The sequence below is a fragment of the Lepus europaeus genome, chromosome 17, assembly GCF_033115175.1.
Source record: "Lepus europaeus isolate LE1 chromosome 17, mLepTim1.pri, whole genome shotgun sequence".
Classification (NCBI taxonomy): Eukaryota; Metazoa; Chordata; class Mammalia; order Lagomorpha; family Leporidae; genus Lepus; species Lepus europaeus.
The window spans coordinates 74,707,386-74,734,503 of record NC_084843.1 but is presented as its reverse complement, the minus strand read 5'-3'; the positions used below and the strand labels follow the sequence as shown (position 1 = coordinate 74,734,503).

The window sequence follows — 27,118 nt, the reverse complement described above, 5'->3', positions numbered from 1 at the left end:
GTGATTCCTTTCTGCATGCCTCAGCCTTGGGCCACACCCACCCCTGAGCACTGATTGACTATTAGATGAATGAGCTCGGTCATTTAAGCCCTCAAGAGCTCAGTCAGCCTGCCTATAAAATGGGTATGACAGCAAACCCTGGAACTGCTGTGCTGACCAAATCGGAGAATCCATGGAGATGTTCAACTCCGCTGCTGGCACAGCGTAAGCAAGACATTCAGCTGTCATTGTTCTTGTTAGCGTAGTGGCCATGACTAGACTCAGTGAGGTACCTAGACCCTCTTCAGTGCACTCTGAGCTACCAAGCATTTTTAACAGTCCCGAGACACAAGCAGAATGTATTAGAAAATGGAAAGCCTCAAGTGTGCCTGGAGGGAAAGGAAAGGACAGCTCTCTCATGAGCTCAGTGAGCAAGCATGCATGTGTGCTCTCTCCTTATATATGTGTGTATATGGCGTATTTATAAAATGTAAAAATATAACTTTAATTACAACATAATTAATGAATAATTTAATAGATAAAAGGTCTCTAACATGAGTATATATACACTTCTAAGTATGTTAGCATAGCGCTAATGAGATATAAATAACATATAAATAAATACAGCACTTATTTGTCTTCTAGCACAGCCTCCCTTAAGTTTAGAGTCCTGGAATTTAAGGTTGCCAAAATTGCTACTTTGGCAACTTATTTATAAGCTTTAGAGTCATGTAATTATCTGAGGATGGAACAAGGGGTAATTTCTGTTTTCTTTAAGCTGACATTTCATGTAAACTTTTGTGAGGCTGAGAACTCACATGGATGGGGTCTGTTCACCCTACCTGGTGTCCCATCTGAAGCCATGCTCTGTCTCTGATCATCAGCTCCCATGTGACTTTTCCTTTTTAGTTTAGAGACAGAGGTGGAGTGAATTCCCACCTGCTGATTCACTCCCTAAATGTCCACAATGGCTGGGGCTGGGGCAGGGTCATGCCAGGAGCAGGAACTCAATGCACATTTCCTATGTGGTTGGTAGAAACCCAATTCCTTGAGCCATCAGCACAGCCTCCCAAGGTCTACACTGGTGGGAAGCTGGAATATGGAGTTGGGCCCAGGAATTGAATTCAGAAACTCTGAAGTGGGATACAGGCATCTTAAGTGTTAAGCTAAATGCCCACTCCCTTCCAGGTATATTTTGATCTCAAATGCACTTGAAAAATATTTCAGTTATCTTCCAGCATAACAATCAGATTTCTTATAATTAGTAAACCTTGTTATTGTGGTTACAGTGGTGAGGATCATTTAATGGAACACAAAATTTAGGAAAATGGGACTGGGTTTGTCAATTTGTATGACTTTCAGGAAACTAACTTGGTTACACATACACACACCCATACATACCCTATGCATTATACTAAGAACATTAGGTGACAGTGTACAAAGTTACAGCTATGTAGGGTCAGTAAGTTTAGAGCCCAAGCTATAGCATGATGAAAGAGAGAGAGAGAGAGAGAGAGAGAGAGAGAGAGAGAGGAAGAAAACACATAAAAGAGTATTGGGTATGCTTACCTACTTTAACATAGTAATTGTGCTTCTAGCACTGCATCCTCAGGAAATATTTTTGAATTCAGAGAAAGAGTTATTTGCAGAGATATTTAGTGTACTCTCACTTATAAAAATGAGCACTGAAAAAAATCTGAACATTCAACAACTGCTAAGTAATTTATATTATTCCCATCTGTTAGAATATTATGTAGCCATTAAAGTGGTTTATAAAGAATCAGTAATAACACATAAAGTGAAATAAAATGTGAGTAAAAAAATCATAATTAGGTAAAAGTAACCAGGCAGAGTGAAAGACAGAAAGAAAATGGGCTTAAATGTGTGTTATTGCTCATCTTTGGGTGGTGAGGCTATGAATAACACTTCAGCTCTCCCCTTTGTGTTTACATTCCAAATTTTATAAAACAAAGACTTCTCTGAAACGGTAGCCTGTGCTCTAAAAAGGAAGGAGATGAAAGCCCAGGCAGTCAAGGAGAAAAGAGAAAGGGCAGAGTATGTACTTCCTCCTCTCCGTCTGGACCCTTCAAAGGTCCCCGCCAAAACTTCCCCCCGGGAAGGTGAATGTGTGTTGCTGCCCCTGAGGCCCAGTGCTCTACATGTAGCTCACTACACTCTTGCATCTGGACAGTTGGGAAAGGGTTCTACTCTTTTCTAGTCCCAGATCTCCAAACACTCAAGGAACCCTAGACTAAACAGAGTAAAACCAAATGATACTGGCCCAATCCCACTCCATTCCTTCAGTCACCACTGTACAACCCTGATGCAAAACAGGATGAAAATTTCTCTCATCAGTCTTTTTCACACAAGAAATCAAACAGTCTCACAAATGGCCTAGGATTCCAAAGCAGTAAACCTGTCCAGTCCAATGGAGCATATTTTTGAAAATACCAACTGTGATTTGAGGCGGCTGAAGACAAACTCTTGGGAACATTCAAAGAACAGCACAACTCACTGTCACAATTGACCCCAATGGCTGTCCTCAGAGGTAACTTCAAGTTCCCTTCCTATATACCTGATAGTTGTAACACATTTGCCTCTGCTCCCCAAGTCAAAGGCATCCCTGGGACAGCTAACATTTCTGCAAACCGATGTCTGTTTGTAGCAATTTGGTTTATTATCAGTGGTTCAGGGACAATTTAGAGCAGACTTTGGCAGCCTCTTACGATAACAATCTGCCCCCGTTGTGTTCCTCATGGAAGACACCTGCTTTGCCAGGAAGATATATTAGCTGTGGATGATTGAGTAAGAACAAGATTAAGATGTCAAAGTTTCCACTGGATCCCACTGGGCCTACACACACTAAATCTCAGGGTTGTCTGTCTCCTGTGTGGGCCACAGTGTCTGTCCCAAGGGGCCTAATTCCTTCTTTTTTTTTTTTTTTTTGACAGGCAGAGTGGATAGTAAGAGAGAGAGACAGAGAGAAAGGTCTTCCTTTTTTGCCTTTGGTTCACCCTCCAATGGCCACTGCGGCCAGCACATCATGCTGATCTGAAGCCAGGAGCCAGGTGCTTATCCTGGTCTCCCATGTGGGTGCAGGGCCCAAAGACTTGGGCCATCCTCCACTGCCTTCCCGGGCCATAGCAGAGAGCTGGCCTGGAAGAGGAGCAACCGGGATAGAATCCGGCACCCCAACAGGGACTAGAACCTGGTGTGCTGGCGCCGCAAGGTGGCCTGTTAAGCCATGGCGCCAGCCTAATTCCTTCTTACATTTACTGTTGGAAAATGTCAATGTCAATAATGTCACAGGTCACTAGGAAAAAAAAAAAAAAAGCTGACAGTCCCATTGACAGCTCTGAGCTAATGACTTCATCCTTGATCCTCTCCAGAAGTATTTTGTCTATTTTTTTAAGATTTATTTATGGCCGGCGCTGTGGCTCAACAGGCTAATCCTCCGCCTTGCGGCGCCGGCACACCGGGTTCTAGTCCCGGTCGGGGCACCGATCCTGTCCCAGTTGCCCCTCTTCCAGGCCAGCTCTCTGCTGTGGCCAGGGAGTGCAGTGGAGGATGGCCCAAGTGTTTGGGCTCTGCACCCCATGGGAGACCAGGATAAGCACCTGGCTCCTGCCATCGGAACAGCGCGGTGCGCCGGCCGCAGTGCACTACCGCGCGGCCATTGGAGGGTGAACCAACGGCAAAAGGAAGACCTTTCTCTCTGTCTCTCTCTCACTTTCCACTCTGCCTGTCAAAAATTAAAAAATAATAATAATAATAAATAAATTTAAAAAAAAGATTTATTTATTTACTTGAAAGGCAGAGTTATAGGGAGACAGAGGCAGAGAAAGACAGAGAAGTCTTCCATCCACAGGTTCACTCCCCAAATGGCCGCAACAACAGCCAGAGCTGCACTGATCCAAAGCCAGGAGCTTCTTCTGGGTCTTCCATGTGGTACAGGGGCCCAAGGACTTGGGCCATCTTCCACTGCTTTCCCAGGCCATAGCAGAGAGCTGGAATGGAAATGGAGCAGCCAGAACTTGAGCCAGCATCCATATGGAATGCTGGCACTGCAGACGGTGGCTTTACTTGCTACACCAAAACTCAGGCCCCATCCAGAAGAGTTCTAACCCAACATAGCCTGGAGTCAGGCTGTAGCTAAAACAGCTCCCAGAAGACTCAACACAGCTAGAACTGATCAGGGCTTCCTAAGGGCCCACACTTGCTCCAATTTGGGTTCATCTGGGACAGAAGAATTTGTCTATTGATAGGCAAGATGATAAACATAGTAAAACTCACTTAAAAAAAAAAAAAACTAAAGTTAAAATAAAAAGAATTTTAAAAATGATAAAAAGAAATGTGTCACCTGTGACAAAAAAATGACCTAAATGAAAGATCTCTGTGAGTGAGATCCCAGCAGAAAGAACGGGCCATCAAAGAAGGAGGTACCTTTCTCTGAAGGGAGGAGAGAACTTCCGCTTTGATTACGGCCTTGTCTAAATAAGGTCTGAGTTTGTGAACTCAAGAGGCTTCCATAGCCTTGGCAGCTCAAGACAAGAGCTTCGGGTGATCACTGATGTCATAAATAAGAGTGTCAATTGTTAAATTAACAATGGAAGTCACTGTGCACTTGCTCCCCATCTAGGATCTCTGTCCTTAATGTGTTGTACTATGAGAATTGACGGTAAAACTAGTACTCAAATAGTACTTTATACTTTGTGTATCTGTGTGGGTGCAAACTGTCAAAATCTTTACTTAGTACATACTAAATTGATCTTATGTATATAAAGGTAATTGAAAAATAATCTTGATGAAGAATGGGATGGGAGTGGGAGTGGGAGATGGGATGGTTTGCAGATGGGAGGGCGGTTATGGGGGGAAAAGCTGCTATAATCCAAAAGTTGTACTTTTGAAATTTATACTTATTAAATAAAAATTAAAAAAAAAAAAGAAATGTGTCACATACTTGTATCTCCTCAGTAGAGGCTGGCTTCTCTGGAGGTAGAGAAGGGTATATGTGAGATTTTCTGAGGCAGCATGTTTTGTTTCTCTATCCATTCTGCTAGCCTTGCCCACCAAGGAACATTCCAATTATAATCACAGAGAACTTCAGATGGGAAAAAAAATGGTGGGGGAAATCAGGGGAAGGGAATAATTCTTGTTCTCAGTCTCGTCCTCTCTCATCACTGCCCCAACTACCCAGGGACTGTGGCTGCTCAGCCCCAGGGCTATGAGCCCCCTTTTATACAGATCTGGTTTGGTGCAAAGGGCACAGGGGTTTCACTCATACACGCAGACCACAAATTTGGCTCTGAAGCTTATGAGCGGCAGGACCTTCATCTCTATGACCATCAGGTACAATCCTACAGCTTGAAACATACATTAATCAAATTATACCCTCCAAAAAAAATCTGGTAATGTCTCAATAGATATGAGCTCCCTCTTTCTTCACTTACAAGGTCATTCAGGTCTCAGCTCAATTGCCATCTCCTCAAAAGAGCCTTCTGTGCCCACCACCACCCTCCTCACTCAGGAGCACATCACTGCCTTACTCACCTATCTGACCACTCATCGGTTTTCTGCCTTGCCAGATGCAAAGAGCTCTACAAGGACAGGAAGCTTGTCCTTGTTGGCCACTGCACACAGGGACTGGAGCAGGTGCTGAAAACTGTGGAGTTCATACACTTTTCTTGGATGGATGAAGCCTAAGCATGGGCTCTAGCTGAGGAGACCTCACAGTGTGTAGAGAAGTGTGGATGAGGGCCTCAGGAAGGCCTCACAAGCATATTGTGGCCGGCCAGCTCAGCAGGCGGCCCACCACACATAGGGGAGAGCTCCTGAGCACAGAACTCACTTTGGTGCTGGTGCACCACCACCATGCCTCAGGCTTCTGGGACGCAGCTGAGCAAGCCAAGAAGCCACCACCCAGTGGCTTCATGCAGAGCACACTCCCGCTCTGCACCCCTCACAGGACAGCCAAGGGCTCCCTGGATAAATCCAGAGTGACAGGGAAGAGCAGGAGGAATCCTTCTTAGAAGGGAGAATTGGAAACTCCGAGAGCCAACTCCGTGTGTTCCCAGCCACAGAGACCTAGACTTGAGCATATGCCACAGACACCGTCTGTCTAGTTGGGCACCAGATCTAGCCTCAGTTATCAACTTCCTCTTAACATTTCTTTGTTGGAAAAGAAAGAAAAATCTATCTTTGATAAAAGAGTTTTTGTTCCTTAGAGAAAACTAAAATCATGATTTTTAAACCTCATTAGTAATCTAAATAAATAAAGTACCATGTCCCTCAAAAATTAGAACAATTAAAATAAGTTTCCATACTAAAGGATGGTAAAATGGCATACTCATACACTACCATTAAGAGAACTGGGTAGAGTGTTTCACCTGGAAGTTAAGATTCCTGCATCCAGGGCCTGCATCATGGGGTACCAGGTAAAACCATCATCGGTGATGCCAGCATCTCATATGGGCACCAGTTCATGCTCCAGTTCCTCTACTTCTGATTCAGCTCCCTGCTAATGGCCTGGGAAAAGCAGCTGAGGATGGCCAAAGTGCTTGGGCCCCTGCATCCAATGGGAGACCAGGAAGAAGCTCCTGGCTTCAGTCTGACCCAGCTCTGGCGGCGCAGCCATATGGAGAGTGAACCAGCAGATGGAAGATCTCTAATTCTCTCTCTCTCTCTCCCTTCCTCCCTCTCTTTGTGTGTGTGTGTGTGTTCCTCTAACTCTTCCTTTCAAATAAATAAAATAAATCTTTGGGGGTAAAACGATGCCTGTATTTCACATAGGGATACCTGAGTTCTATTCCCAGTTCTGGCTCTTGATTCCATCTTTCTGCTAATGTGCACTTTGGGACGCAGCAGCGATGGTTCAAGTAACTGCATTCCTGGCACTCATGTGGAAGGCCTGGGTTGTGTCTCAGCCCCTGGCTTCAGCCCTGGCCCAACCCCAGGTGCTGTAGACATTTTGGTAGTGAACCAGCAGATGGGAGCTCTCTGTCTCTCAAATATATAAAGAAAATATGGAAAGGAGTTTGGAATCTTATAAATATTTACATCAGGTCTGCCACTTATGGTTGTACAGGTTGAGTTTTGAACAACTCCAAGGGGCACTACTCTCCTTGCAAGAATTATAGATATAGTTATTGAGACAACTTTCCTATAGATGGCAGTCAAGTTCCCCATGGAAATGGCACCTTATTATAATTTGCACAAGTTACTTTATCAGCGGCTGGCAAGGGTAATTTACAAACATGAACACTGTAGCTCCATTTCCATGAAATTCACACTAAGAAAAAAAATTTCTTGATGTGGGAAATGATTTCTATGTAAAGATGTTCATCACAGCATTATTCAATTATTGCAAACAACCTAAATGTCCAAGAGTAAGGAAATGATTAAAGCAACTGTGTATATACAATTGATATTTATGAATAGCTTATAATAACAGGGAAAAGCTGCTATGTTACCATTATAATTTTATACTTGGGGATACAAAATTGTGTATACAGCCATGATTATTACTATGTAAAGCAAACACAAACTTTTAAAAGCTGTTCAAAATAAATTTGTAGGATAGTAATAAGCTAAAATATTAGCAGCAGTTCTTTGGGGATGTAATGTTACTAATTCTATTTTTGCCTCTCTAATTTACTATATTTTCTAAATATTTTAATGAGCATGTATTCATTTTATACTGAAATCTCCACCAATAAATTTCTAGAAGCACAGAATAGTCAGAAATTAGAGGCAGAATTCAAACCTTTCAACATTCTGTTGCTGAGACACAAAGACATTGAAACACTTGATGTGGCATTTCAGCATTTTGGGGAGACATTTCAGGATCTGGGCCAAGGTAATCCTTTTACACCACCTCCCAGAGAACAGGAAACACAGGCATGGAAACCTCCAAAAGAGGAGAGCAAGAGCCTGTGTCATCAAGAGCAAAAGATATTACTATTGCCTGTGCCTCATGTCTCAGTGCAGAGCCTCAAGGAACAGAGTAGAAAAGGCCTCCTCCCCATCAGCAGGGGGTGCAAGGTTAGGGATACACCCAAATATTCCCCACCTCACGGCCACCAGGGACAGCAATCGTGAACTGAGAACAAGTTTCTTAGAACCACTGATCATCATATGCTCACTATCTCTACATTTATACCCATGACATAGATGAAGATGTTAGACAGTTGAGACTAAAATAATCTGTTTTATTTGCCCAGGTTTCTGCTCTCAGGCAGAAGGGCACCTGTGAAAGCCTTAAAGGTTGGGAAAGTCCCCCTATGACAACCATACATCTCAGGTTTATCTCTGCCCACTCCTTCCACTGGGCCTAACCCAGCCAAACAGAACACATACAAATAGCCTACACTACTCATGGGCACCAGGAAATCCTGCCCAAATCCAGGGTCTGGCCTGCCATGGGCCAGTCAGGTTTATTTTTCCCATAATCTCTAATATACATCTTCCATCTGGCCTCTGACTTGTTTCAAACAGCTGCTTGGATCAGAGTGCTGCTGGCGATCCTACGTACTTGCTTATTATAACTGATACTGGCACCTACTCTCATGCTCCCAAGTGGCTGCTGAGGCTTGACTTCAAATGATAGAAAGCATTTCAGTCCACAACACTGGTGCCAGCCTTTAGGTTACTATCAAGAGACTGCCACTGCCATGCATCTTCCACTAAATCACTGATGCATTCTTGTAAGTATCTGTGCATCTACAAGGTGTAAGGCGTGTGCTAGTCTCTGGATTCTGTGGTGACTCTCAGCAAAGTCAAAGCCCCTGCCCTCAGGGATGCTGCATTCTAATCAGAGAAGGAGAGGATTAACACAATTATCCCCAGGGGATATGTTCCAAGACTTCCCCAGTGGATACCTGAAACTTCAGATAGTTTGATAACCTGTATAGGTTTTCATAATTGAGACTAATATGGCTATGCAGTGACTAACAGGAGGGTAGTTTATACAATGTGGATACACTAGACAAAGGGATGATTCACTTCCCAGGCAAGACAGAGGATGATGGTGTGAGATCCTATTGCACTACTCATGGCAGTGTACAATTTAAAACTTACAAATTGGTTCTTTGCACAATTCTTTCTTTAATATTTTTGGACTGCTGTTGAGTATAAGTAACTGAAACCTCAGAAAGCTAAACCACAGGTAAGGAGGGACTACAGTAAATAATAATTACAGATTTGGGCAAATACCATGAAGAAATTAAGAAGGATGATAAATACAACAGGAGAAATTCTCTGAACTGGAGGATGGGAATGAGCCAGTCATGCTAGCAGCTCTGACTTGGAGCTTTCCTAGGTGAGCTAAAATTTCTCATTCCCTATAGACAAAACTTTGAACCTTAAGGTCATATTGAGAATCCTGACCTTGGCCAACTGCTGCTCCTGGTTCCCCCATCTCAGTGAATTTAAAAGTTATTGCTGCTAAGAGAACTGTCATGAGGAAGTAACCAAAGGATTGAAATGAGTGTGAAGAGGGGTCGTCCTACAATTCCTTCAAGAACTGCTCTCACACTTTGGAAACAATCACATGAGAGGTATCATCATTACACTCTACCCACAGATTCCGACAGGATTTCTGGATAAGGCCCAGGAATCTGAATTTTTAACATGCAATCCCAAGTGATTTTGATGTAAGTGGTCCATGGGCTGTATGTTGAGAAACAGTGCTCAGAAAGCGGAAAAATTATGTTAACATTAGGTAAATCATTAGTATTACAATGATTTGGGGGAATGGCATAGAGCTTAGTTAAAAGCATAGGACCTGGAGTCCAGAAAATCCAATTCAAATCTTGGCTCTGTGTACTGTGACTTCAGTCTCAGCTTTTTTATTTGTAAAATAGAGCAAACAAAGACATCTGTCCCATTGTGAAGACAAAGGGTGATGATGTTTTATTGTGAAGATACAATGAGATTCTGTTTCAAGGCACTTAGCCAGGGTCTGGTACATGTTAAGTATTCAAGAAATGGATATTCTCGATGATGCTGGTAGTAGTGGTGGTGGGATTGCAGGAGGAACACTTAAATCTACATGTTTGATTTCAAACAAGCATTGTTCTTTCTGGATGCATTGTATTTTTCCCAGAGGAGGTACATTCATACTGAAGCTTCCAGTCTGGAAAGAAAGGGCTAAGGAATAACAGGACATAAAACAAAGCCATGAAACATTGTCCAGAGCCCAAATGTTGCAAAAAATGACAGATTACAGTTAGCCTCCCTTGATCTACAGGGGAAATGTGCAAGACCCCCAATGGATGCCTGTAAGCATGGATAATATCAAATTTACATATGCAAGACTGTTTTTTTTCACATATATATGCCTCTAATAAAGTTAAATTTATAATTTATACACAATTAAGAGATTAATAATGGCTAGTAAGAAAATATAACAATTATCACAATAAACTGCAATAAAAGTTATGTGAATATTCTCTCTCTCAAAATGCTTTAATTCTGCATTGCACTTCAGTAATATTTTCAGATTGTAGTTGCCCTAAGTAATGGAAAGCACAAAAAGCGAAGCTGAAAGTAAGGAAGACTACTGTAGCCAAAACCAGACAGAATCATCACCTGGACTGTGTTGTCTGCCAAGCACTAAGTTCCTTCTCTCTTAGTCTAAAGAGCCTTGTTTGGGGACAGCTGTTTAGCCTAATGGTTAAGAAACATCCATGTGCCTGGGTTCAGTTCTCAGCTTCGGCTCCCAACTCCAGCTTCCTGCCAAAGCAGACCTTGGGGAATAGCTCACATGATGGGGTCCTGCCACCCCTGAAAGAGACCTGGATGTAGTTCCTGGCTCCTGGCTTCAGCTTGGTCCAAGCCAGGTTATTACAGGCATTTGGAGGGAAACCATGGGAATGCAGACCCTGAATCAGGCCTGATAACCAGAGTTGGAGGTCAGGGCCGGTCAGGGAACAAGCTTTCTGATCAAGCTTCACAACTGTTGGAGTTTTTGGGACAGAACTTCTGCCGCCTGTGGGTCAGGCCAGTTAGTGCCTGGGGGACATCTGTGTCACAGTGGGAAAATGTCTTCTCAATAAAAAACGCAGAGGCAACACAGCAGAGAGGTATGAAAAGAAATGCCAGTGTCCTCATGAAGCTTTTGAGCTTTTAGTTATTTGCTGAAAATATTTTGATCTTTTGAATCTATTTCTGGCTGGTGCCATGGCTCACTAGGCTAATCCTCCGCCTGTGGCGCCGGCACCCCTGGTTCTAGTCCCAGTTGCTCCTCTTCCAGTCCAGCTCTCTTCTGTGGCCAGGGAAGTACAGTGGAGGATGGCCCAGGTCCTTGAGCCCTGCACCCACATGGGAGACCAGGGGGAAGCACCTGGCTCCTGGCTTTGGATCAGCGCAGTGCGCCGGCTGCAACACACCGGCCATAGTGGCCACTTGGGGGGTCAACCAACATAAAAAGGAAGACATTTCTCTCTGTCTCTCTCTCTCACTGTCTAACTCTGCCTGTCCAATAAAAAAAAAAAAGAATCTATTTCTATCTGAGTCAGTTCTATTCCTTGAATTCCACCTTACAGAAACCACTAAATCCCATCCCCATTTGTTTTAACCTAAACTATATCCCTGCCTAACACAGTCAGTATAGAGAATGAAGACAACAGAGAAGCAAACACACAGTTAAGCTCCTGCGTATCACAGACTTTGTACAAGCACATGTGTGTATGCACACTCACATATAGATTTACATGTCCTCCACACCTATACATAGAAATTTAAGATGTTTTTACACCAAAATACACTTACCTTTTAATTCTATTGTCCACATTTTCAAGTGTCTGTGTGTGTATGTGTGTGTAAGAAGTTGAGCAGAAAATATTTAAATTTTTAGTTAGGGGCTGACATTGTGGCATAGTGGGTTAAGCCACTGCTTGCAATACCATCATCCCATATGAGAGGACAAGTTCGAGTTCCAGCTGTTCTGCTTCTGATCCAGCTCTCTGCTAATGTGCTTGGGAAAAATCAGATGGATTCTTAGCTCTGGTCAGTCAGGCCCTGCCCTGGCTATTGCAGCCATTTGTGAATGAACCAGCAGATAGAAGCTTTTTAATAAATTTTCATTTCAGCTTCTCAACAAACTAGAGAAAAAAATCATAACTCATAGGGATGCAGACAGCTGGGGAATGAACTAGTGGATGGAAGATCTAATGAGCTCTCTCTGAAATTCTTTCAAATAAAAATAAATCTTAAAAAATGATTAGCCACAATGACAGATACTAAGTTGCATTCAATGAAGAGAAAGATTTGGTTAGTGTCTTGTGTTTTTTTTTTTTTTTTGACAGGCAGAGTTAGTGAGAGAGAGAGACACAGAGAGAAAGGTCTTCCTTCCATTGGTTCACCCCCCCCCCAAAATGGCCACTATGGCTGGTGTGCCATGCTGATTCAAAGCCAGGAACCAGGTGCTTCCTCCTGGTCTCCCATGCAGGCATAGGGCCCAAAGTGTTTGGGCCATCCTCCACTACCTTCCTGGGCCACAGCAGAGAGCTGGACTGGAAGAGGAGCAACTGGGACAGAATCCGGCACCCCAATTGGGACTAGAACCTGGGGTGCCGGCGCCACAGGTGGAGGATGAGCCTAGTGAGCTGTGGCACCAGCCTTGGTTAGTGTTCTTACTGATGGAACTCAAGCGCAGTTGACTGGACTTCAACACTAAGACTTTGACACCAGCAGGGACTGTGCCAGGCTAATGCCAGAAGCCTGGAACTCCATCCAGGTTTACCACACGGTGCAAGGACCCAATTCCTTGGGCCATCTTCTGACTGCTTTCCCAGGCACATTAGCAGAGAGTTGGATCAGAAGTGGAGCAGCCAAGACTCAAATCAGCACTCCAAATATGGGATGCCACCTTAGCCTTCTGGGAAACCAAGCTGGCCCACAGAATAAAGAACTGTAAGTGATTTTAAAGAATTGATCCCGGAAAGAAAAAATTTTTAAAGGTGACACTTGAGTTTGACTAAGGATTGCACACCCACAGACAGACATGGAAACTTCTCCTCAGCCCATGCCTGAAGGACATTAAGGATGGAGTAGGGGCAGGGCTGCTGTTGCCTGCTTCAGCTGGGTAAAGTGGAAATAAATAAAGGCCTTTGGCTTCTTGCATTTATGAATCCATGTGATCCTGTGGCAACAGATAAATAAGGAATGAGTATAGCTCCTTTGCAGTAAATATCTCAGCAGTTCAGTAATATCTGTTCAAGGTCATTACTTCCTCTACATTCTTCCCTGGCCCACCTTAACATTGGCCAACCTGCACAGCTATAAAAAATCCCATGCAGAGACTGCACGTCTCCACTAAATCCTACCCTCCACAGTCTAACTGCAGCTCTTCTCCTTAACCCTGTCCCCTAGATTCAACTAAACCACTCTTGAACCTAGCCAGAATGGCTACAGATCCCAGCGTGGCTCTCAACATGGATGAAGACAAACACACAGGCCATGAACACCTATCCTACGTGGGCTGGGAGTCCCAAACACAGGGAGCCACCAATGTAAGAGTAGTGTCAGCCACTTCTCAGAGGGAACCAGCTCAAGGTTCCCGCCCAGGTGGAGCCATCACCTGCCAGTGGCAGGGCTGTAATAAAAGGTCTTATCCTCTCTTCTAGACCAAGCAGGAAGGCATTCCCCAGAGCCTCTCACACCTGACACAAAGCCCCTGATCTTTCAGATATGAAACCACAAACAAGGACTGTTAAATCTGGAGGCAATGGTAATTTCCTCACTCCTCTTTGGATGGCATTCCAAGACTTGGGGACCAATTGTGGCCAAACACAAAGAAGGGATGACAAGGAGGGTACTTTATCTGCGTCTGAATGTCATTCTATATGGAGCAGTCCTATCCTCCTCTGTTCAAGTCAAGAGCTTGGGAGCTGGAGCCTAGGCATTGCTGTCATGGATAACAGCTACTCTGATTGGGCCTTCTCATTCTTTCTTCCACATGTCACCAACTAAAATGGCTTTGGGGCTGGCATTGTGGTATAGCAAGTTAAGCCTTCACCTGCCAAGATGGCATCCCATATGGGCACCAGTTTGAACCCCAGCTGCTCACTTCCAACCCAGCTGCTAATGCTTCTGGAAAGGCAGAAGATGGTTCAAATACTTTGATCCCTGTCACCCATGTGGGACACCTGAAAGAAGCTCCTAGCTCCTGACTTCAGCCTGGCCCAGCCCTGGCTTTTTGTGGCCAACTGGGGAGTGAAGCAGGGGATGGAAGATCTCTGTGTCTCCCTTTCTCTCTGTAACTCTGCCTTTCAAATACATAAACGAATCTTTTAAAAAAAATTTATTTAAGAATGATTTTGACTGCTTTGCTGTGGACAATGGATATGAGAACAAGTAGGTGAATATGCTTTTACAAAACTCTATAAATTGCCTATAATTCAAACTACTGATATGCCTAAGTTAGAGCCATTTGTTCCAGCTGAGGATGATAAAATCTGAGGCATGCCTTCCCACAGTTGGGAGATGGGAAGGCAGAAAAGAGAGCTGAAATATTTGTTAATCACCCTTTTGGTACCAGGCACCTGACATATGCTTTATATTAATTATTGCATATAATCCTCCCAAAGACGCCTGTTATATAGGATTAATTATTTCCATGTTCATATGAAAAAATGTGGCTCATGGAGCTACTTTTGCCTGCTCAAGATCACAGAGCTTATGAGAAGAAGCAGCAATCCTCAAATCAAGTTCTGATTTCCAAATGCCTACACTGAGATGTCTTTTACATATGAGGGGACTTCAGAAAGTTCTTGAAAAGCAGAATTAAAAGATAAGCTTATTTTGGTGCAAAAAAACTTTTAAAATTCATAGGTTTTTTTCATAATACACACTTTCCATGGACTTATTTGAAGTCCCCTTGTATGTAATGCACACACAAACACACACACCCACATTTGCATACCTGAACACATGCAGGCTCCCACTTGGATGTACACATAGAGGTAAAAGCACAAATGGATGGAGTTTTATGTATACATTGCTGGCCACATACACATCCTCTCCAGACTAACCAATGAGAACACAGAATGTTTAAGCTCTTCATTTCCCAAAGTATTCATGGAAGTGGTTCCATTTAGATTATTCAATACCAGAAAAATGAGGTAAAGTGGGCAAGGCATCCCTTCATCAGCACTGTCCTGGACTCTTGGCACTAAGCTAGGAACTGGCTCAGAGGTTTCAAGGAGCTCTGTTCCATCTACCTGCTGGAGAGTAGAGTCTAAATCTACAGCCAGTTAGAGGTTTTTCCTAGAGCTCTGCCTAGAGCTTCTTAGCCTCTCCAATGTCCTAATGCCTGACTCAGGAGGGTGCACTTGATCTGAGTGCAGGTGCTGAATTAAGGTGAGGACACTGCGGTTAAGAACAAAGAACAGCAATGCAGGCCTGAGGCTCCTTCAGCCCTGGCACGGAGTGGGAACTCAGTAGATATCTGTTAATTGACTAACAAGGAAGAACACAGCTCCAGTGGCAAATTCACTTCTGTGTGGAGATATTTTATGTATTTCAAGCCTGCTACTGCACAAAGACAACATTTGCAACCAGTCTGTCCTTAAACGCATCTTCTTCCCAAAGGAGGGGAAGACACAACTCAGTAGTATAGTTGGTCCTGTCACTTTCCAGACAGCATGGGCATCATTGAGCTAATCCACCTGCTACCTCCCACGAGCCTGCCAGGCCCCAGGGCCCAGCAGCAGACTGTAGATGCCAGCACCCACCTAGCCAAGGCTCTGTCCCATCTCCCCCCTCCTCAGACTGCTGCCTCCCTCCCAAGCTCTGTCCATCTGGCTATCCATCTCAACTCCTTGAAGCTTCAGAGGTATCACTCTCTGCTCACATCTGACTGGCTTGTCGTCATGTATAGCATCTGAAGAGAAACTTCTAATTCAGCACTGACCCCTCAACTCACTCAAAAGGCTTTCAAGCAGGTATGTGAGCACAGCAGGCTGAGCCATGGCATGGAACACTTGCATCCCATACTGAAGTGCAGGCTCACATCCTGGCTACTTGGCTTCCCATCCAGCTGCCTGCTAATGTAAATCTGGGAGGTAGCAGATGAGGGCTAAATATTTGGGCCCTTACACGCACATGGCGAGTCTGATGGAGTCTCAGGCTCCTGGTTTCAGCAGCAGCCACCGTTGGCCTTTACAGGCATTTGGAGAATGAACCAGAGAATTAAAGATCTTTCTTTCGCCATCTCCCTGTCACTCTGCCTTTCAAGCAGATGAAAATAAATTTAAAAATAAACAATAAAATGGCTCTTTCCTATTCCCAACCAGAATCTCAGACCTCCAAACATGTTATAGGCTAAGGGATGAATACGCACATGAACACACACACACACACACAGAAGGAGACAAGAGTCTTCTCCACATCCCAGTTGCAAAGGGGGCACATGCACTCCCACTCCTCAGCAGCTGTACTCCATGATAACTCTTCTAATTTAAATGTCAGTATAATTTGTCCTGATAAATATACAGCTCCCTGACCCTTCTCCATCAGTGACTGCAGCTGTAACCACGGTAACAAAATCCAGGTGCAGCAAAACAACCACTGTCTCTATGAGGATGGAGGGGAAGCAGAAGAAATGACACAGTCATGGGAGCCTGAGACTCCTGTGCAGCAGAGGCAAGGAACACTCATGTGTATTTAAGGGGCAAAATAAGCCTCTTGCCAGCAGGAGCACTCTTGTACCTATCCTCCACCTCTGCTCCATCTGGTGAATTTAGCTACAAGAAATGGTTAGCTTCAAGAACAAAATTATCAAATCTGGTGGCTGACTTGCCTAAAGCCAGAATCTCATTCTGGACAACAGATTCCAGTATGTTTGAGCTTATTTTTCCAAGTGAATAAAAGCCAATCTCAATGTCTCTCTCCCTCTCTCTCTTTCCCTCTCTCTCTCTCTCTCTCTTTCACACACACACACATACATACACACACACACGGCGGGGAGGGTGCAAAAGCTGAGGCAGAGGAATGGAAGGAGAAATGAGAGAAAATATTAAGGAACTTCCACTCTTTGATCACCAGGCCCAGTGCTGGTGCTTTACAAATACCAAACTTAATAATTACAATAGCCATGCTCTGGTGTGTGTGGTGCCAGTGTATGCATGTACGTGCAGGTGCACATGTTTGCATGGCTATGCGTGTGTACCGTGTGTACACACAGACGTTCCATAACTTGCCTCAATCATTGTAGTTTTCAGAGCTAGGCGTGCTCAGTGGTAGCTTCTTTTCATTACACCATGTTTTCTCCCCAAGGGAATCTTAAGGAGTGCCAGAGCCAGTCAATAAACACATAAATAAGTGTGGAAGTAAGCAATTTCAGTGCAATTTCAATGGTATACAAGACACAGCACAACTTCAGAGCAGCAAACAGAAAATCACATCTGTTGAGTCTCTGCTATGGGCCAGAGGCTGCACCAGACACTCTCCATGGTGCAACACTCAGCCTATCGTAGACCCTGCACAGCCTGTGTTACCAAACACAGGAGTCCTCTTCCTGGAGGCACATAAGGAGCCCACTGACCACCAGAAGTCCTGGGCACCTTTAAAGAGGTAGGAAAATCCCCTAGAGGAGCATGAATAAAAGCAGCCAGAAATAAGGCATGGAGAAGAACCCTTCCAGGCCTGGCAGACGTTCCCAGAGAGAGCACTTGCTTTGACTTGGTGGGACCCCTGATCTGCACTTTGGCACCTGCTTGCTCTCTCTCCAACACAGTGACTCCCATTCATTGTTTGTCCTCTTAGCTTTTAACTTTCAACTGCACCTGTGCTACATTAACTACGTTGACTTCAACCGGTTTTGTTTCTAACTCTATTACTGACTTATAATTGAAACTCCACTCTGCAGACTGAGACCTAATCATCCCTACCTTTGGACAATCCCTCCAAGATCAACTCGGTCATGCCCAGGCTCAGGCTCTGCCACCTGCTGTGTACTGCTGTATTCTGATTCATCTTGACACTTCAAGAACAGGATGTTAAATGCAACTTCTTTTTAGATTTACCAGCAAAGCTAAGGCTTTCAATTTGAGAGGAGTGAAGTGGGGAGAGGTCTCCAATAACTAAAGCCAAGCAAGGGACCAATAACAGAGCTCCATTACAATTAGAAGTTTGTACAGATGCTTCATTATTTAAACATTTATTTTATTTAAATGAAAGACAGAGTTATAGAGAGAAGTAGAGACAGAGATAGAGAGGTCTTCCATCCACTATTTCACTCCCCAAATGGACAGAACGGCTGGAGCTGAGCCGATCTGAAGCCAGAAGCTTCTTCTGGTTCTCTTCATGGGTGCAGGGACCCAGGTTCTTAGGCCATCCTCTGCTGCTTTCTCAGGCACATTAGCATGGAGCTGGATTGGAAGTGGGGCAGCAAGGACTCAAACCTGTGCCCATATGGGATGCTGGTGCTGTGGGCCAGGGCTTTAACCTGCTGTGCCACAGCACCAGTGCCTATACAGATGGTTTAAAAGTTAGGGGTCAGGGCTATAGCACAGTGGGCTAAGCCTCTGCCTGTGGTGCCGGCATCCACTATGGGTGCCAGTTCCTGGCCCAGCTGATCTTCTTCTGATCCAGCTCTCTGCTCCACCCTGGGAAAGCAGTAGAAAATAGCCCAAGTGCTTGCATCCCTGCACCCATGTGGGAGACCTGGAAGAAGATCCTGGCTCCTGATGTTGGATAGGCCCAGCTCCAGTCATTGTGGTGACTTGGGGAGTGAATCAGCAGTTGAAGACTTCTCTCTCTCCCCCTCTCTCTGTAAATCTGCCTCTCAAATAAATAAAATGTTTTAAAAATGAATAAACTTTTATTTTGAGATAATTATAGATTCTTAGGCAATTCTAAGTAATAATAAATATCAACAATGACTGATGAAGACAAAGACCTCCACTTTCAATACTGAAAAGAATTAGAAGAAAATTAACAAGCATATAGAAGACTTGAACAATGCTGCCCACCAGCTAGACTTAACAGACCTCTTAGAGACCTACATCAAACAATCTTAGAGAGCATGTACTTCCTGAGTGAACATGAAACAGTCTCAAGGATGGAGTGTATGTCAGGCAATAAGACAAGTCTTAGTAAACGTAGAAGGATGGAAATCATATGGAATGGAATGGAATGAGTTAAGAATGGGATGAAGTTAGGAATCAATACCTAAGAAAATGTAGGATATTCACAAATATATGGCTGCAATGATCAGGGCTGGGCCAGGAAGGAGCCAGGAGCTTCTTCCAGGTCTCCCACGTGGGTGCAGGGGCCCAAGGACTTGGGTCATCTTCTGCTGCTTTTACAAGTGTATTATCAGGGAGCTGCATCAGAAGTGGAACAGCTGGGATTCAAACCAGCACCCATATGGGATGCTGGCACAGTGTGCAAAGGCTTAACACAAGTAGTAAAAATGAAAGCTTTCCTTCCAAGAACAGGAAACATACAAATATTTTTGCTCTCAGCACTACTATTCAACATTATATTGTAGGCTTTAGCCAGGGTAATTGAAAACACAATATAAAGGAAATAAAAGGCAACTTCTTTGGAAAAGAAGTAAAATCATCTGTATTCTCACATAGCATGATCTTAAGTAGAGAAAAATCCTAGGCAATCCACAAGAAGCTAATAAACATGCTCAACAAGGCTGCAAGAGAAAATATCAATAGACCAAAATAAACTATATTTCTATATGTTAGCAGTGAACAAATAATGAAGAAAACAATTCCATTTATAATTACTATCAAAATATAAGAATACAATTTTCAAAAGGATTTCCACATAGAAACCTAAAATCTGCAAAACATAATTTTAAAAAATTAAATATCTACATAAAGGGAGAAACACATTGTGTTCCTGGGTTGGAAAACTTAATGTTGTTAATATAATGGTCCCCAAATTTTTAGAAAGATTAACATTTTAAGTCCTATAAAAATTCTTGCTGCCTCTTCTTCAGAACTTGGCATAGTGACTGTAAAATTCATATGGAAATGTAAGGGACCCAGTATAGAAAAACAATTTTGAAAATGAAGGATAATCAGCTCTCTGCTATGGCCTGGGAAAGCAGTGGAGGATGGCACAAGTCCTTGGGCTCCTGCATCCACGTGGGAAGACCCAGAGGAAGAAACTCCTGGCTCCTGGCTTTGGATCAGTGCAGCTCTGGCCATTGCACTCCCCAATTGGGGAGTGAACCAGAGGATGGAAGACCTCTCTCTCTGCCTCTTCTTCTCTCTCTGTGTAACACTGACTTCCAAATAAATAAATAAATCTTAAAAAAAAAAAGAAAATGATACACACACACACACCGGTATATATATACCAGTATATACCATATATATATATATATATATGAAATATATATATACATACACACCAGTATATACCATATATATATATGAAATGGAACTTAGAGTCCATAATAAATGCATACATTTATGGTTGGTTGATTGTCATCAACTCAAAATGGAGCAAGGATCTAAATCTACAACCTGATACCATCAAATTACTAGAGAAGAACATTGGGAAAACTTTATAAGACATTGGTATAGACAAAGACTTCTTGGAAAAGACCCCAGAAGCACAGGCAATCAAAGGCAAAATAGACAAATGGGATTATATCAAGCTAAGAAGTTTCTGAACTGCAAAGGAAACACTGAGCAAAGTGAAGATACAGCAAACAGAATGTGAGAAAATATTTGTAAACTATGAAACTGATAAAGGGTTAATATCCAAAATCTATAAAGGGCTCAAGAAACTCAACAACAACTAAATGATCCAGTTAAGAAATGTGCAAAAGACTTCAACAGACATTTTTTCAAAAGAGGAAATGCAAATGGCAAACAGACACATGAAAAAACACTCAGGATCACTAGCTATCAGGGAAACACAAATCAAAACCACAATTAGTTTGTACTTCACTCCAGTTGGAATGGCTCTCATACAGAAATCAACAAGCAATAAATGCTTGTGAGGATGTATGGGAAAAGGTACCTTAATCCACTGTTGGCAAGAATATAAACTGGTGCAGGCACTATGGAAGACAGTATGGAGATAAACCTCAAAAATCTGACTGTAGGCCTACCATACAATCCAGCCATCTCACTTCTGGGAATTTACCCATAGGAAATGAAATCAGCATTTGAGTTATCTGTACCCCCATGTTTATTGCAGCTCAGTTCACAATAGCTAAGATATGGAATGAACCCAGATGTCCATCAACTGATGACTGGATAAATTGTGGTATAGATAGATCTAGATATAGATGTAGTATGAAATACTACTCAACTACAAAAAAAGAATGAGATCCTGTCTTTAACAAAATGGATGCAACTGGAAACCATTATACTTAGTGAAACAAGCCAGTCCCAAAAAGACAAACATCCTGTTTTCTATGATCTGTAGTAACACAGTACCAAAAATGTAATGTATAGCAATGAAACTGACATTTTGAGATTCAATGACTGTTTATAGCCCTTTTCTCTACCATTGAGGAACAGTGTTTTCTTGTATTTGTTGAACACTTTACTTAGTGTAGGGTGTAGGGTTAATCTTATGAGGATAAAGTAAATTGAAAGTAGATCATTGTAGAAATCAAGGGCAGGCTGGGGCTGGCACTGTAACATAGTAGGCTAAGCCTCCACCTGTGGTGCTGGCATCCCATGTGGGCACCAGTTCTAGTCCTAACAGAAGAGCCTGCTACCCTCTGCAATTTCAGAATCATCCTTGCATTCTACTGCCTTCAGGAATCCCCCAAGAGTCTTAAATCAGTTCCCAGTTATTTGGGGCAGTATTCTAAAATCTTTTCCTCATACAACAATGATACACACACACACACACACATACTCATACACAGGGGGGAGAGAGAGAGAGAGAATTACAAAGTCAAAATAATTTAGTACCTCTCAGTAAATTCTATCAGAGTCTAATAGCAGGTTTCTGATTAGAACATGTGGCTTTGCATCCAGTTTTAAGTTCCACTGTGCCTCAGCCGTATCCCACAAAGAGTACATAAAAGTTCACAAAAATGGCTCATAAAAAGTTTGCCTGACTCAGCACTGTGGCATAGAATGTTAAGCCTTTGCACGTTGTGCCATCATCCCATATGGGTGCTGGTTTGAATCCCAGCCACTCCACTTCTGATGCAGCTCCCTGATAATACACTTGTAAAAGCAGCAGAAGATGGCCCAAGTCCTTGGGCCCCTGCACCCACGTGGGAGACCTGGAAGAAGCTCCTGGCTCCTGCCTGGTCTAGCCCTGATCATTGAAGTCACTTAGGGAGTGAATCAGTGGATAGAAGATCTTTCCCTCTCCCCTCTCCCTCCCTCTGCCTCCTTCTCTGCTTTTACCTTTCAAATAAACAATTTTTTTAAAAAAATTTTCTATGCAGATAAAGAGCAAGTAAGGGAATAGTCCAACTTAAGAAAGTAGTTATACAATTAAAATTTTATTTGTATGGCTTAATTTACCCAACTGTCCTATATCACATTATCATATGATATTATTATCTTTTCCATATTGCTGGCAAAGGAAATATCAAGTTAAAATATACCCACTATCACAGGGGCACAAAATGCAGCCCTGAATTTCCACTGCTGTCAGCCTGTCACTGGATACCCCTCCCCACATGGGGTCTCTCCCTGCTGCATCAGATGCTTCTTCTTCCTAGAGAAAAGAGCCTCAGGAGGCCAGGTCCCAACCCCTGTCTCTTGACCTTCGTGCGAAGACATTTCTAGAGTATGTTCTACTACGTAGTTTGGTTTCCCCCAGAGGAGTTCCAAGGAGCCATAGTTAGGAGCAACTCCACGAACTTTTCTCCCTTTGGTCAGGTGGCACTGTCACACCACATCTCATGTGACTTACCATGCACCAAAGCTGAGGAATCCACTGCAGGTTGGAAAACTTTCAACCCCATCACAAAATGCAGTGAGGACACAATTTTCCTGAATTTAAGTAAGACGTAAGCTAATTTTAATTAACCATAACGCCTAAAAAATTTCTTTGTAATTACTGAAACATGGTTCCAGTCACCCCAATTTAAATTTCTGAACAAGCTTAATTTGGTCACTGTATTTCACATAATAAAAGGAATTGGACATCTTGCCCAGTGAAATAAGCCAAGCACAAAAGGAAAGATACTGTATGATCTCACTCATGAGAGGGTATACTTCAAAGAGCTCACAGAAAAACAGAATTAAAAGGTAAGTCTATTTTTAGACAAAATAATTTTGAAATCCGTGTATGGTTTTTTCATAACAAGCTTTTCCCATGATCTTTTTATAGTATCCTCATATGTGAAATCTTAAAAAGCTGATCTCATAGAAACAGAGCAGGAAGGTCGTTCTCAGAGGTGAGAGGGGAGGGGTATCAGGCAAAAGGTGATACTGATGGCAGGATTCAAAGTTTCAGTGAGACTGTGGAATCAGCTTCGGTGAGCATCTGCCCTGCACAATGACCACAGTTCATAATAATACACTATGAGATTAAAAATTTCTGAAACAGTGGATTATCTTCTCACCACAAAAAGAGAATATATCAGTGAAATGATGAATATATGCATTAGCTTGATTTTTAAAACATTCTATTGTCATATATATATATATATATATATGGTACTATTTGTGAATTAAAAAGTCTATTTAAAATGCACTTTAAAAGCACTTCAAAAACAAAAAAAGAAAAGGGAGGCAGTTGACCAGGGATTTCATTGCCCTGTTCTCCCAACTGCCACACTACCCACCCATTCCCAGCCCCTCCAGGAAAGAGCCACCATCCCAAGCTGTCTGTCACGTACACTCAGGGGCCACCTCCTCTCCAGCTGACAGGACAGCCTGTACCACCACTGGAACTCATACTTGGCCGTCAGTAAATTCTCCTAGGGTGTGGTCTTGAGCTGAACTTACTTTTCCTTTTCTTGAGAGGACACCAGCTTGTCACTGTGCACAGCAAACATCCTGCAGCCCTCCCCGTGGTGGCCTTGTCCACTGTGCCTGCAGCTGGGCTTAGGAGCCTCATTTTCCCCAGTGAAGCACCCCTCCCTCTCTCATAAATCCCTGTGCTTCTGAAGTCTAAGTTCAAATTTACCCCTTGTTGCCTTCATTCTTGCGATCACCTGCCAACCTCACAGTCACTCTTCCTCATTCACTGAATACGGTAGAGTCCAGATCACTGTCTTCCTTTTCAGCAACACTCACAAGGGCACTTCAAAAAGTCTGCGGAAGATGATACCAGAAGCCGTCTATTTTGGAGGAAAAAAAAATTGCAATCTATACCTAGTGTTTTTTCACAATACTCATTTTCTACAAAGTTTTTGAAGATACCTCATTTTTCCAATTTAAAAAATTTTGGCACCAAGATAAATTTATCTTTTAATTCCATTTTCCACAAACTTTTTGAAGTATTCTTATACATCACCATTCTTGGAAAATACATTGCTGATTCAACTCAACAACTTTTCTTCATTTCATTAATCTTTCCTCCTGTGCCATTCCAATCTCCTGCCCTCCAGACCACCAGTTACTACTCTACTTCTGAGTAGTCTCTATTACATATACTTCCCTTTATCCATCCCCCACCTTCCAACTTTCAGCAAACTGATGCTAGCACTTCAATCTCTGCCATTCTCTTATCTTACAGAGACCTGGAATTCTTGACTTGGCCTCTTTACATTTTCCATCATGGCTCCCATATCCTCATTTCTCTTAACCCACTCACAGTTCATGGCACAACACATTTACGTAGATCTCTTGGAGACACGCTTGATCTTCTAGCAGCTTTTCTTATTCCATCATACTTGCTGGCAGAAGAGACTACTGACACCCCTATATTTTCTGCCTTTACCTGCACACTCAAGCAGATAAACCAGAAGAAATTAATCATCTCGCACCAAATGGATTGCCAGTTTTTTAGTAACTTGCATTGTAATACCACTGCATTCATTCACTTCTACATTATCTATGGCTACTTCTATGCAATAATGGCAGAGTCGAATATTGAGACAGAGGCTATGGCCCACAAAAAACAAAAGTAGCTTATCTGTCACCTTAAAGATACATTTGCCTAACCCTGAGAGCTAAATCATTCCATAAGAAAATCCATAATCATGCTAACCAGTCTTAATTTTGTTTTATGTCCTCAACACTCAAGTCAACATCCAACTTTAACAATCATGACTACTATCAACCTTAGTAAAATAGATTCCTTCCCACTCTTAACTAACAACCTCACTTCCAAAAAGAGAAAGAATATATAGAAATAAAATTAAAATAAATAAAAATAAAATAATTTCATCTTATATTATCTAATACACTGCCTTGGCTATGTGCCTTTGTCAGGAGGCACCTGTTTCCCCAGCACTTGGCCCCCGGCCGAGGTGTCCTCTGGGAGTGGCTGAGTGATGACAGCTCCTGGATTGCCTATGAGGCAGCATCTGTGACTACCTGGAGCAGCAGGTCTGCACCCAGGCTGAACACCACCAACCCCTGGGCTGGAGCAGCTCCTGCCATGGGGAGCCAGTCCCTCTTCTTCTGCTCCAGTCTTACCCACCTGGGACCACAGCTGCTGCCCCCAGGAGCCTCCACGTCCAGAGGAGCCAGTGCCTCGCTCCTCAGTGGCCCCTCAAACAACCCTGGGAGCATCCCTGCCACTGTGCCCGTGCAGATGCCGAAGCCAAGCCGGGTCCAGCAAGCGCTTGCAGGGGGGACTCCGAAGCCAGAGCCAGAGCAGATGATCAGAAAGTACACCGAGGAGCTGAAGTTGCCCCCTGATGAGGACTGCATCATCTGCATGGAGAAGCTGTCCGTGGCATCTGGGTACAGCAACATGACTGACAGCAAGACCATGGGGCCCATGGCCGTCAGCCGCTTCGCCAAGTGCAGCCACGCCTTCCACCTGCTGTGCCTGCTGGCCATGTACTATAACGGGAACAAAGATGGGAGCTTGCAATGCCCCTTCTGCAAGGCCATCTATAGAGAGAAGACCGGGATCCAGCCCCAGGGGAAGATAGAGGTGTTCAAGTTCCAGGTGTCGCTCCCAGGCCACAAGGACTGCGGGATGATACACATCATCTACAGCACTGCTCACGGCATCCAGGGCCCTGAGCACCCCAACCATGGAAAGCCATTGACCACCAGAGGCTTCCCCCACTAGTGCTACCTTCCAGACAATGCCCAGGGCTGCAAGGTCCTGGAGCTCCTGAAAGTGGCCTGGAAGAGGCGCCTCATCTTCACAGTCGGGACGTCCAGCACCACGGGCAAGGCCGACACAGTGGTGTGGCACAAGATCCACCACAAGACCGAGATGGACCACAACATGACTTGCCACGGCTACCCTGACCCCAACTACCTTCCCAACATGCTGGCTGAGCTGGCCGCCCAGGGTGTGACCGAGGACTGCCTGGAGCAGCAGTGATGTCATGTCCACTGCTGCCCGGGTGGGCAGGCTGGAAGGTGCCTTCCTGAGGCTGGGATGTTGGGGACACAGGGTGCTTCCCTGAAGCCAGACTGCAGCCTGGCCCTGCCTCCCCCGCTCCTCCCCTCTAGGTGGGGGTCTGTGTGGGGAACAGGCAGCCCTGAGGCTGTGCTGGTGGGCTTACACCACAGCTACCTCAGTGCGCTGGGTCCTTCTGTCCTCCGGAGGCTGTGCTGGGCCCATGGGGCCTGGGGCCTGGTGCCGCGGGGGAGTGGGGGGAGACCACCCAGCCCAGCTGGGGACGGGTGTGGGTTCCGGGTCAGTTTCTTTTCCCTCAGATTTTATTTGCAATAAATGCCCAATAGCCAATAATACATATAGCCCAATAGCCAATCGATGCAATAAATGCCCTCTTTCCCTCTCTCCTTTCTGGTCCCCCCCTTGGAAAGTCATGTATTAATATTTCCTGTTTAGGAAAAAAAAAAAAAAAAGGAAAGCTTCATTTGATCATGCATCCCCCTCCAGCTCTTCTCTATATCTTTTGTTTACTTTCCTATAAAATTTCCATAACCACTATTACCTACTTTCTATATCTCATTCTGTTCCCATCACTCCACTGAGATGGCTTTTATCAGGGTCTTCTAAGCCCAGAGTTTGTGCTCAGTTCTCACTCTGCAAGCCTTACCAGCAGCACTGGAGGGGGCTGATCAGGAAGTCGTTCTTGAAGGAC

General features: G+C 43.8%; 1 protein-coding gene across 1 annotated transcript; it reads left to right on the top strand.

Annotated features, from left to right (window-relative positions):
- Positions 1-65: 65 nt before the first annotated feature.
- On the top strand, positions 66-26,388 carry LOC133775822 (probable E3 ubiquitin-protein ligase DTX2). The gene is given in 4 exon segments (XM_062214307.1): positions 66-204; positions 1,953-2,099; positions 5,177-5,328; positions 25,333-26,388. Coding segments are annotated over 4 exon segments (1,494 nt in total).
- Positions 26,389-27,118: the final 730 nt, after the last annotated feature.